General features: G+C 36.4%; 1 protein-coding gene across 3 annotated transcripts in view; it reads left to right on the top strand.

Moving 5' to 3' along the window:
- The window catches only part of rad54l (RAD54 like), a 40,217-nt gene extending 28,206 nt beyond the window's left edge, over positions 1-12,011 (top strand). For 2 of the 3 annotated variants that reach the window (XM_067373304.1, XM_067373303.1), the window contains 17 exons: positions 941-1,021; positions 1,104-1,208; positions 2,045-2,105; positions 2,203-2,338; positions 2,428-2,497; positions 2,676-2,964; positions 4,843-4,967; positions 5,895-6,045; positions 6,154-6,280; positions 6,373-6,447; positions 6,676-6,806; positions 6,903-7,013; positions 8,726-8,849; positions 9,031-9,109; positions 9,301-9,480; positions 9,619-9,782; positions 11,810-12,011. In XM_067373304.1, coding sequence (XP_067229405.1) covers positions 941-1,021; positions 1,104-1,208; positions 2,045-2,105; positions 2,203-2,338; positions 2,428-2,497; positions 2,676-2,964; positions 4,843-4,967; positions 5,895-6,045; positions 6,154-6,280; positions 6,373-6,447; positions 6,676-6,806; positions 6,903-7,013; positions 8,726-8,849; positions 9,031-9,109; positions 9,301-9,480; positions 9,619-9,782; positions 11,810-12,011 — 2,211 coding nt within the window. Of the gene's footprint in view, positions 1-507; positions 776-940; positions 1,022-1,103; positions 1,209-2,044; positions 2,106-2,202; positions 2,339-2,427; positions 2,498-2,675; positions 2,965-4,842; positions 4,968-5,894; positions 6,046-6,153; positions 6,281-6,372; positions 6,448-6,675; positions 6,807-6,902; positions 7,014-8,725; positions 8,850-9,030; positions 9,110-9,300; positions 9,481-9,618; positions 9,783-11,809 lie in introns of those variants that run through there. The other variant, XM_067373305.1, reaches the window with a different exon arrangement.
- Positions 12,012-12,270: the final 259 nt, after the last annotated feature.

Below are 12,270 nucleotides of genomic sequence, written 5' to 3'. Positions count from 1 at the left end.
ACAAGGGAAAATATTTGGAAGAATGTTTGTAACCAAGCAGATCTTGACCCCCATTGACTTCCATAGTAGAAAAAAAAAAAAAAATACTAGAGCAGTCAATGGGAGGCGAGATCTGCTTGTTTGAGGGGGAGTAAATTTTCATTTTTGGGTGAACTATCCCTTTAAGGAGAATATTAGTATTATTATTATTATTTAAATGTTTGCTGTTATTAACAAACAAACCATAATACTGAGTAAAATGCAGTCACCAAGACATTATCCAAATAATTAATGAAAAGTAATGACAAATCATATCATGTAGAAAATTAATAGCCTATATTTTTTTTTATATTGTACACATTTATATATTTTTTTTTCTAAATTAACTATTTATATTAATACACATTTTATATTTTTTTACGATATTTTCGTTCTCTTTCTGTCGTAGCAGCATTTATTTTCGAAACGCATGTCAAAGTTTGATCCTTCCCGGTTGCCGTAGAGTTGTGTAAATTGTGCGCGGGACTCTCAAACGTGCCAGTGTTTAACAACAACAATGACTTAACTTTCAGTTCTAATTAATGTATATTAATATGTCAGGGTTAATATGTTCTTAAAAACGCTAGTTTAAAACGACAGTGTTGGTGCGGGAATTTTGTTAAACGGATCAGTTACGTTTTTTATTTAGTGCAAGAGGCAGAGCGCCTCAGAAAAAAAATACTTGAAAAAAGACAGGAAAATGCATATTTATTTGAATGGATTTATTTAAGTTGGATTAAATTCCTAATCCAGAATGGTAGGTTGCAATATTAATCTTTTAATGTGATGTCGATGTATGTATGTATGTATGTATGTTTAGATACCTGTGATATTTGTGTATACTGTATAGTGTATGTTCTGTTGTTATCGATTCGTGTTCAGATAATTCAGTAAAGTCTACTTCAATTATTAATAACCGCAGAGGAGAAGTCTAGCACCCAGTCAGGTGGCCAAAAGGAAACAAGGGGCGGATTCAGATGATGAGGACTGGGAGCCTGAAATCGTGAGTTGGACACAATTAAAGCTCTTGATTTAACGATCATCATCATCGGTAAGGATGTGATTGACTGTTGTCACCCCTACAGACATCACAGAGTAAGAGAGACTGTCGAGACAACTACATCTCTCCCTTCAGAAAACCCCTGACGCCGCTCACCAACAGACCCGTCTGCACAGATGGCAATGAGCACGTGAGTTATTTTTAAAATAAAAATAAAACATTCACTTAGACTTGTTTGTATAAGAACACACTAGAAAAATAAAACCAATAAAAACAGAAAACTCCTTACAAAATATTAAAAATAAAAATTCCTTGGGCATAAGTGTGTGAGTACAGTCATTTTTAAATAAATAAAAACATGGCAGTGATTCTTTTACATTTAGAGCTGGAATGACTTTTGCCCTCACATTAAGATTCCAGTCATGTCATCCTGGATAATAGACAGTTTAGGCAATTTTTGGGATGATGAATTATGATTTACGTGATAGATTTGACATGAAGTTGCATTATAAGGAGGATCCTAATCACCTTTATTTATGTAGCACTTTATACAATACACATTTTTTCAAAGCACTTTCACAGTGATAAGCAGGAAAATAACGATCAATGATGCAAACTTCAAATGTGAGAAATTCAAATTCTTCTCTAAGAAAGACACTAGCGTCATTATTCAGTTCAGTGTTGATATATAATATATCATATATATAATAATGTCCTAATTCACTTTGAGTCACTTCAGTGTTGAATCAATTCAGTTCAGTAATGGTGGCAAAATTCATCAATTATGAAATCAAGTTGAGTCTGATATAAAGCAGCTCAGCAGAAAACCGTGATGTCATCATCCAGCGCAATTCAGTTCAAGTTTTGTTCTCATCCAATACCATCAGATAGTATAAAGATCATTTTATCTTATAAATGTGCATTATTCATTACAAGGCTGTTGGTAAATTCTTGAACAGACACAAGGGAGGTAACATTTAGATATAATGAGCAATTACTATAACTAACTGATTTTTTTTTTTACAGGAAGCCTTTATTCGTAAGATCTTATCAAAGCCATTCAAAATTCCCATTCCAAATTATACAGGTCAGTCTTCACTCATAGCTCATTTATGTATTTTTTTATATATAAATAATCAGTGTGAGTTGCAGAGGTTTAGAGGGTCTTGTGTTGCTCCGATCAGGCTCGTTGGGTCTGCGGGCTCTGGGACTGAGGCGGGCCGGTGTGAGGAAGGCCCTGCACGATCCGTTTGAAGATGGAGCTCTGGTTCTGTATGAGCCGCCTGCCATCAGCGCTCATGAGCTCATCAAAGCAGATAAGTCAGTCAAATCTGTTGATTATCTGATGGGTCTTATATTGCAGCTCCTCACCAATGACATGATCAACTTTATGATTGAATCTTTTGCAGGGAGAAGTTACAAGTGCATGTGGTTGTAGATCCAGTGCTCAGTAAAGTGCTTCGACCCCATCAACGAGAGGTAAGATCTTGCTATATAGAGGAATCAGGGATGTAATGGGTGGATTATTCCAGAATGACATCCAAAATATTAGTCAGATATTTTCACTATAATTATAATCCTTTCTTTTCTTTAAATATTTATCCCATATTTTTTTGGGAAAGACCTTTTAGATAATCCCTGCAATTTTCTCCCGTAGGGTGTGAAGTTCCTGTGGGACTGTGTGACAGGAAGGCGGATTGAAAACTCTTATGGCTGTATTATGGCGGATGAGATGGGGCTGGGCAAGACGCTGCAGTGCATCACTCTCATGTGGACTTTACTGAGACAGAGTCCTGATTTCAAACCTGAAATCGACAAGGCCATCGTGGTGTCCCCTTCCAGCCTTGTGCGAAACTGGTACAATGAAGTGGGCAAATGGCTCGGTGGACGCGTACAGCCTGTCGCTATTGATGGCGGCTCCAAAGATGAGATAGATCGCAAACTTGGTATTCTTCTTCTCATTCTTTTGTTACAACAGGAGTTATTTATAGGCTCTAAGACAAGATAAATCAGAATCGGGCAATAATCATGCTTATCCAATTAATGGAAGTATTAGTGCATTAAATAAATGTTTAAAGGGTTCACCCAAAAATGAAAATTATGTATTTAATGACTCACCCTCATGTCGTTCCAAACCCATAAGACCTCCGTTCATCTTCAGAACACAGTTTAAGATATTTTAGATTTAGTCCGAGAGCTTTCTGTCCCTCCATTGAAAGTATATGTACGGTATACTGTCCATGTCCAGAAAGGTAATAAAAACATAATCAAAGTAGTCCATGTGACATCAGTGGGTTAGTTAGAAGTTTTTGAAGCATCGAAAATACATTTTGGTCCAAAAATAACAAAAACTACGACTTTATTCAGCATTGTCTTCTCTTCCGGGTCTGTTGTCAATCCGGGTTCACGACTCCGCAGTGACGCTGCTGACGTGTTATCTAGTGCGCCCGAGCTTCGTTTACAGTCTGAGGGAGACGCACGCTGTATTCAAGCTATTCTACATTGTTCATGGAATCAATTCAATGGAATCAATTCAATGGAATCAATTCAATGGAATCAATTCAATGGAATCAATTCAATGGAATCAATTCAATGGAATCAATTCCGGAAGAGAATACAATGCTGAATGAAGTCGTAGTTTTTGTTATTTTTGGACCAAAATATATTTTAGATGCTTCAAAAACTTCTAACTAACCCACTGATGTCACATGGACTACTTTGATGATGTTTTTATTACCTTTCTGGACATGGACAGTATACCGTACATACATTTTCAATGGAGGGACAGAAAGCTCTCGGACTAAATCTAAAATATCTTAAACTGTGTTCCGAAGATGAACGGAGGTCTTACGGGTTTGGAACGACATGAGGGTGAGTCATTAATGACATCATTTTCATTTTTGTGTGAACTAACCCTTTAAAGGATTAGTTCACTTTCAAATGAAAATTAGCCCAAGCTTTACTCACCCTCAAGCCATCCTAGGTGATTATGACTTTCTTCTTTCTGATGAGCACAATTGGAGATATATTATTAGCTTTATAATGGCAGTGAACAGGGGTCATGAGTCTGAGCTGAAGAAAGTGCTTCCATCCACATCCATTCATCATAAATGTACTTCACACAGCTCTGGGGGGTTAATAAAGGCTTTTTGAAGTGAAGCGATGCATTTGTGTAAAAAAAAAAAAAAAAGAATCCATATTTAACAAGTTAATGAAGTAAAATATCCTGCCAGACCGCCTTCCGTATTCAAGTTGCAAAGAAAGTGTAAACTGCCGTTGCGTCAGTTACACTTTTTCCATAAGTTGAATGGGGAAGGCGTAGGATGTAGCGTAAGCTTTTTGAAGCTTTCTGCATGAGTTTTACACTTTCTTCATAAGTTGACTATGGAAGGCTGTCTGGCGAAAGCTAGATATTTTATTTCATAACTTGTTAAATATGGATTTTTTTTTTTTTTTTTTTTTTTTACACAAACGCAACGCTTCACTTCAGAAGGCCTTTATTAACCCCCCGGAGCCATGTGGAGTACATGTTTATGATGGATTGATGTGGATGGAAGTACTTTCTTCAGCTCATACTCATGACCCCTGTTCACTGCCATTATAAAGCTTGGATGCATCAGGATATTTATTAAAATATCTCAGATTGTTATCATCAGAAAGAAGAAAGTCATATACACCTAGGATGGCTTGAGGGTGAGTAAAGCTTGGGGTAATTTTCATTTGAAAGTGAACTAATCCTTTAATAAGAGTAATTTGGCTATTACAAACTCCACATTGACTCTATTATCCAGCTTCACTACATGTCATTGCATGTGTTTTGTCAGAGAACTTCATCTCCCAGCATGGCATGAGAGTGCCAACTCCAATTTTGATAATATCCTATGAAACATTCCGCCTCCACACTGAAGTACTGCACAAAGGCAGAGTTGGATTGGTTATCTGTGATGAGGTAAGTGTACAATAATAACTTAATAATAAAATGATCAATACTAGAAGACCTTTAGGCAATTTTAAAATTATTTTAAGACCTGGAAAAGTAAGAGAAATGTATGCAATTTTTAAAAGTCATGGAAATTTCTCAGGTGAATACAAAAAAACAAACAAAAAAAAGTTTTATTCAGCAAAGATGCATTAAATTGATCAAAAGTGAAAGTGAAGACATTTTGTAATGTTACAGAAGATTTCTATTTTAAATATAAGTGCCATTCTTTTGCTTTCTATTTATCAAAGAATCCTGAAAAAATGTATCACAGTTTCTACAAAAATGAACTCTTTTTAACATTAATAATTATATGAAATGTTTCTTGAGCACCGAATTGCCATATGATAATATATTGATATAGAAAACTTTTATTTTGTAATAATTTTATATTATTTCATAATATTACTGTTTTTACTGTATTTTTGTTCCGTTAAATGCAGCTTTGATGAGAATAAAAGCCTGTTCACACCAAGGGTGATAAATATAATGATATAATTCTAAAAATCGTTCTAGATGTAAAAGAATAGCCACACCACAACTATAACAATAATGGAACAGAGGAATGACATTGTTGTAATCCCTTTCAGATCTATTTTTTCCAGTTGATGAACTATAGAAACATAGCAGCCAATCAGAATTCATCCCACTTTAAAAAGCTTGAGCATTTAAAGCGGCAGATGACAAAACTGCAGCATGTGCTTGTAATAAACAGGAAGCGCTGTTGTGATAACTAAAATGGTTATCTTTATAGTTATCATTCTTGGTGTGAACGTGCCCTGACACTTCTTTTTTTCTTTTCTTAAATATCACTGACCCCAAGCTTATTGAAAGGTAGTGTATCTTGGGTTTCCATTCCGTATGCCCCGTATGACCGTATCTGTGTTGTTGGTTTAGGGTCACAGGCTGAAAAACTCAGACAATCAGACATACCAAGCGCTGAACTCCATGAACGCCCAGAGGAGAGTGCTGATATCTGGAACTCCCATTCAGAACGACTTACTGGAATATTTCAGTTTGGTGCACTTTGTAAATTCTGGTATCCTTGGTAAGAGACCTTTAATCATTCCAGTTGTGCATGACCCTTTGAAGAACTTTACTGAAGTGCACACAATAAATGTTGATTGAGTAATCATCCATCCGTCTCTTCTCTCAGGCACAGCTCAGGAGTTTAAGAAACGGTTTGAGATTCCAATCCTAAAGGGTCGTGACGCCGACGCCAGTGATAAAGACAGGGCTGCCGGAGAGGAGAAACTCCAGGAACTCATCAGCATTGTAAACAGGTGAGCATGAGAGAGAACTGTCTGTAAAAGACTCTCCACTCTATCTCACCATACAAATCATTTCAATTAAACACTGTGTTTGTCTTGTTAAGGTGTTTGATTCGAAGAACCTCGGATATTCTTTCCAAGTATCTGCCTGTGAAGATTGAGCAAGTTGTTTGCTGCAAGTAAGAGATCAGTTGATGGTCATATTCTCTACTTCTTGTAAAAGCAAGGCTCATTATACTGCAACATAAATAACAATGTCAAGTGTTTAATACAGGGATCAGTAGCCTCATGCATGTTCATCATTAGCACTTGAGCAATAAGATATTTATTTGAAAATTGCTTTATTTTATTGTCATTTTGTCTTAAAGCAAGAATTAATGAATAATATGTGTATGTGCTTTTGTCAGTCTGACTCCACTCCAGAAAGAGCTGTACAAGTTATTCCTGAAGCAGGCCAAACCTGTAGAGAGTCTGCAGACCGGCAAGATCACGGTGTCTTCTCTGTCGTCCATCACCTCGCTTAAGAAGCTCTGCAACCGTGAGTGTCTTCATCAACATTGTCAGCCCTTTTTTCTTTTCTGACAAAGTTATTGATATATGAAAACTGAAAAAATGTGTTTGTTCTCTCTGTTAGATCCTGCCTTGATTTATGAGAAGTGTCTGGCAGGAGAAGAGGGCTTTGATGGAGCAATGGACCTCTTCCCACAAAATTATTCAACTAAAGCAGTAGAACCACAGCTCTCGGGTCAGTTCTGACTTTTTCTGACAGTTCATACTTTTTTTTTCAATAAGAATGTATTAAATTGATCAAAAATAAAAGTAAACACTTTTATAATGTTACAAAAAATCTATTTCATATTCTATATAAATGCTGTTCTTTCAAACTTTATTCAAAATTCTGAAAAAGGTTTCCACAAAAATATGAAGCAGCACAAATGTTTACAACTTTGATAATAATCCAAAATGATTATTGAGCATCAAATCAACAGATTAGAATGATTTCTGAAGGATCATGTGACACTGAAGATTCAGCTTTGATCATAGGAATAAATTACATTTTAAAATGTATTCAAATAGAATAGTACTGTTTTTACTGTGTTTTTGATCAAATAAATGTAAACTTGGTGAGCAGAACAGACTCTTACAGAAAAATCTTACTGACCTTAAAGGATTATTGGTAAAACTTTACAATAAGGTTCATTTCTTAAACATTAGTTAATGTATTAACTAACATGAACTAACCGTGAGCAATAAATTTGTTACTGTATTTACTAATCTTAAAAATACAGTTGTTCATTGTTTGTTCATGTTAGTTCACAGTGCTTTAACTAATGTTAACACGATTTTAATAATGTATTAATAAATGTTGAAATTAACATTAACAAAGATTAATAAATGCTGTATAAGTGAAGTTCATATTAGTTCATGTTTACTAATGTAGTTAACTAATGTTAACTAATGAATTTACTTTTAAGTTACTGGATTAGTTCACTTTCAAATGAAAATTTCCTGTTAATTTACTCACCCCCATGTCATCCAAGATGTTCATGTCTTTCTTTCTTCAGTCAAAAATAAATTAACGTTTTTGAGGAAAACATTCCAGGATTCCAGGATTTTTCTCCATATAGTGGACTTCACTGGGGTACAACAGGTTGAAGGTCCAAGTTGCAGTTTCAGTGCAGCTTCAAAGGGCTCTACATGATCCCAGACGAGGAATAAGGGTCTTATCTAGCAAAACGATTGGCCATTTTGAAAAAGAAAAAAAATTATATACTTTTTAACCACAAATGCTCGTCTTGCACTGCTTTGCGATCCACCACGAATTACGTAATCAGGTTGGTAAGGTCACGCGTGACGTAGGTGGAAGTAACGTGGTAGGGCAAAAAACTCCTTTCTCATTTTGTCTTCCAACTTCAAGATCGTCCTTTATTGTTGTTTTACGATTTTGTTGTTGTTGTTTTGTTTGTGGGTTTTTTTTTTTTTTTTTTTGGGCTTAGTCTTTGAACATTCGCTTTGTTGACTCTGGCTTGGTACATTCGCCTACGTCACGTGTGACCTTTCCAACGTGATTATGTCATGCATGGCGAACCTTCAACCTGTTGTACCCCAGTGAAGTCCACCATATGGAGAAAAATCCTTGAATGTTTTCCTCAAAAACCTCAATTTCTTTTTGACTGAAGAAAGACATGGGGGTGAGTAAATTATCAGGAAATTTAATTCTGAAGTGAACTAATCCTTTAAACAGTAAGATTTAATGTGTCAGGAGGAATGGATTTTTTAAATAAGTTGACATTATGTGTGCTCAGCAACATACTCTTACTCATACTTTTTTTTTTTTTTTTTACCTTTGTGATTGCATTTTCTGAACTACCTGAATTATCTTTAAAACAATGTGGTACATTTAAGTCCTGATTCATTAATGTCTGACCCTAATCTATATGTCTGTCTTGTTTTCAGGGAAGATGCTGGTACTGGACTATATCCTGGCGATGACCAGAACAACAACGAGTGACAAAGTGGTTCTGGTCTCTAACTATACGCAGACTTTAGACCTCTTTGAAAAGCTGTGTCGAACTCGAAGGTGAGGGATTCAGATAATATAAATCAAACATCAGTGCAAGTGTCCTTGATCTGGAAGTATTTTTTCCATTTACCTCTCTATAGAGGATCACAAAATTATCTACAATTTTTAGCCATGAACCAACGTATTACCATTCAGCCTTTTGATGGTTTAATATCATCATATTTTACTTCATGAATAGATACCTTTATGTTAGACTGGATGGGACAATGTCCATCAAGAAGAGAGCAAAGGTTGTGGAGAGATTCAACAGCCCCTCTGTAAGTGTTTCCATTCACACTTATAATATTAATATTTCACAATATGTTTTTTTTTTCTGTATTTTTCCTGTATTTTTTTAAGAGTTAAAATAGAAATGTTGCCTTGTGAGCCACCTGAAATAAGTTTGATTTTCATCTAATATTATAGTTTATTTTAATTCACCTTTAGCACTTTAATTCCTCTCTTCCAGAATCCAGAATTCATCTTCATGCTGAGCAGTAAGGCTGGAGGCTGTGGGCTGAATCTGATTGGTGCAAATCGCCTGGTAATGTTCGACCCTGACTGGAATCCAGCCAATGATGAGCAGGCGATGGCCAGAGTGTGGCGAGATGGACAGAAAAAGACCTGCTACATCTACAGACTGCTGTCGGTGAGTTGGGAGAGATGTCTTCCTAAATTATGCAGGAAATGCCTAAAAAAAAATGTCTCTTGTACAAGATCATTTAAAAATGCTCATCATTTAAAAGTGTATCATTAGCCAGCTTGTTTCTTTTACACACTCTTTTAGACGGGAACGATAGAGGAAAAGATCTTACAGAGACAGGCTCACAAGAAAGCTTTGAGCAGTTGCGTAGTGGATGAAGAACAGGACGTGGAAAGACATTTCTCACTTGGAGAGCTACGAGAACTCTTCTCACTCAACGAGGACACAGTCAGCGACACACATGACAGGTAAAAATGAATTAAAGGTTATGTAAGATTTGTCTTTGTTCAAATAGAATCTCTTAAGCCAGTTCATTGATGACTATTAGTATGCCATTCATGGGTTAATCTCCCCCAAACATGTAAGCATTGAGCCTCCCAGTCACTATCAAAACATTGAGAGTGGTTTGCTCGGATCCGTCAATCTCTTTCCAGCTCAGTGAGAGTTTGGGGCATGTCTTCTGTAGCAGGTGGAGATAGAGGGACCATGAGTTACGTGGGAAAAGACATTCAGCTTCAGTTACACTTACTGCACTTAGGCCTAAGGTTAAACGGTTCATAACATGTCAAAGCAAACGGGGCATTGTGATGCTATGCACTACAGTGGATGCATCATCATGCACATGTTCAGAAAGAAAAATGTTCTTGTTTATATCGTTTACACGTTTCAGTGTAGACCGCCTCAAATAGTTATGGCACTTCATGTCAAAATACGCCCGGTGCATTTATGCTGGATGGGTTTATTATAAGAGAGATGTTAGCTTTCACTCTAGACAAGAGTGTTAGTCTACTCAATTGCTAATACTAATATGTTGGACCTTTTATTGAAAGTAGCCTACTTTTACCTGTTGAGACATGTCTTCACAAGCACCAAAAGAGCTGTATTTGAGGTGGGGAGGCGTGATGCGCAAAAGGGGCGTTTGCAAGGTTGTTTGAAAATATGCTTTATTTTTGTAAATCCACTATGTGCCACTGGTGTCACAGAAACTACATATTTCACCTTTAAAGGGTTAGTTCACCCAAAAATGAAAACTCTGTCATTAACCCTTTGGAGGCTGAGGCTGATTTGTGGCCTGGAGAAGTTTTGACATGCCGTGATATTTGTGCTTTTTTTTCAGTTGTTTATAAACATATTAATGGAAAAAGTTTCATTACACTGTATTCAGCACAAACTAGGCTACAATAATATGTGAGAAACATTTTTGAAGGAATAACGTTTACGCGTGGTTATTGTAAAAACAAAAAACTTAAGTCACTGAAATAAGACAAAAAAAATTGTTCACAAGACTTCTGGGTAATGGAAGTTTAGAAGTACTAGAGTTTTTGCTTCAAAATGATGTAAAATTATCCTTTATCCTGCCTACTCGTTCATTTACAACATTTAAATCTCTCTAATGTTTTATGACACTTTTTGTCAAGAAACACAGTATGCGTGGAGGCGTGAATCATCATGAATAATCCTGTAATTCACACCTGAGAAGACAAAAGAATCGCATAATGAGCTGCATATTAATGAGCTCTTTCAGATGGGTAGGCTGTGAAGAAACCCTCTGTGATCATGTCTCAAGCTCATGTTACTCACTCACATGTTGTTCTACACCCATAAGATATTTTGTTGAAATCTGAGAGGTATCTGACTTCTTATACAGCAATATAACCACCACTTTCAAGGTGCAAAAACAAAACAATAACTACTTTATTCAACAATATCTTCTCTTCTGTGTCATTCTTCTGCACTTCCAAGTTCTACCTGAGAACGCCAGCTGATTCACGTGAGCAGCACAGTGCATGCGTGTGATGCTGATGCAGGAGCCAGCCAATAATGAGTCGGCATTCTGATGTAGAACCTAGAAGCGCATAGGAGAATGACACAGAAGAGAAGATATTGTCGAATAAAGTGGTTAATTTTTTTTTTTTTTTTTTTTTTGCTTCATAAAATTAAGGTTGAACCACTGCAGTAATGTGGACTATTTTAACAATGTCTTTTAGTACCTCTCTGGTGCTTGAAAGTGGTGGTTAAATTGCTGTCTATGGACGAGTCAGATACCTCTTAGATTACCAAAATATCTTAATTTGTGTTCTGAAGATGAACAAAGGTCTTACGGGTGTGGATCGATATGAGGTTGAGTTATGACAGAATTTATTTTTCACTAAGCCTTTAACACCTAATGTTGCATTGTTTTCTGACAATTCATTCATGGATGAGGGCATCTCAAAATGCATTACTAGTACAAAGATTAGCAAAGGAGTCATTTGTATTTGTCTTTTTTTGGCAGATTTCGCTGTAGACGCTGTATAAACAATCGGCAGGTGCGTCCTCCTCCAGATGATTCAGATTGCACCAGCGATCTGTCCAACTGGCACCACTGTGCAGAAAAAAGAGGCCTGAGGGACCCGGTTCTGCAGGCATCCTGGGACGCTGCCGTCTCTTTCGTCTTTCACCAGCGCTCACATGAGGACCAGAGAGGAGTCGTCTGAGCATCATGAATGAACGTACCAGATCAAAATTGAACACTGCGCAACTGATATCAGAACTGAACTGGGAACAGCAGTAAGAGAGCTTCTGGAACGAATGAAGAGAAACTTTCTACCGTTCAATCAGTAGTACACCGTAATTGAATTCTTTTCCTGTTTCTTTCACTTTATTTATTCTGTGAACATTATTATAATAAAATTTAATGGTTATGCCTATCAGCGTCATTAAACGTGACATATATCCAAGATGTTTATGCTGGTC

This window comes from Chanodichthys erythropterus, chromosome 21, assembly GCF_024489055.1.
Source record: "Chanodichthys erythropterus isolate Z2021 chromosome 21, ASM2448905v1, whole genome shotgun sequence".
NCBI lineage: Eukaryota > Metazoa > Chordata > Actinopteri > Cypriniformes > Xenocyprididae > Chanodichthys > Chanodichthys erythropterus.
Note: the sequence above shows the minus strand (reverse complement) of the source record. Positions and strands in the feature narration are given on the sequence as shown.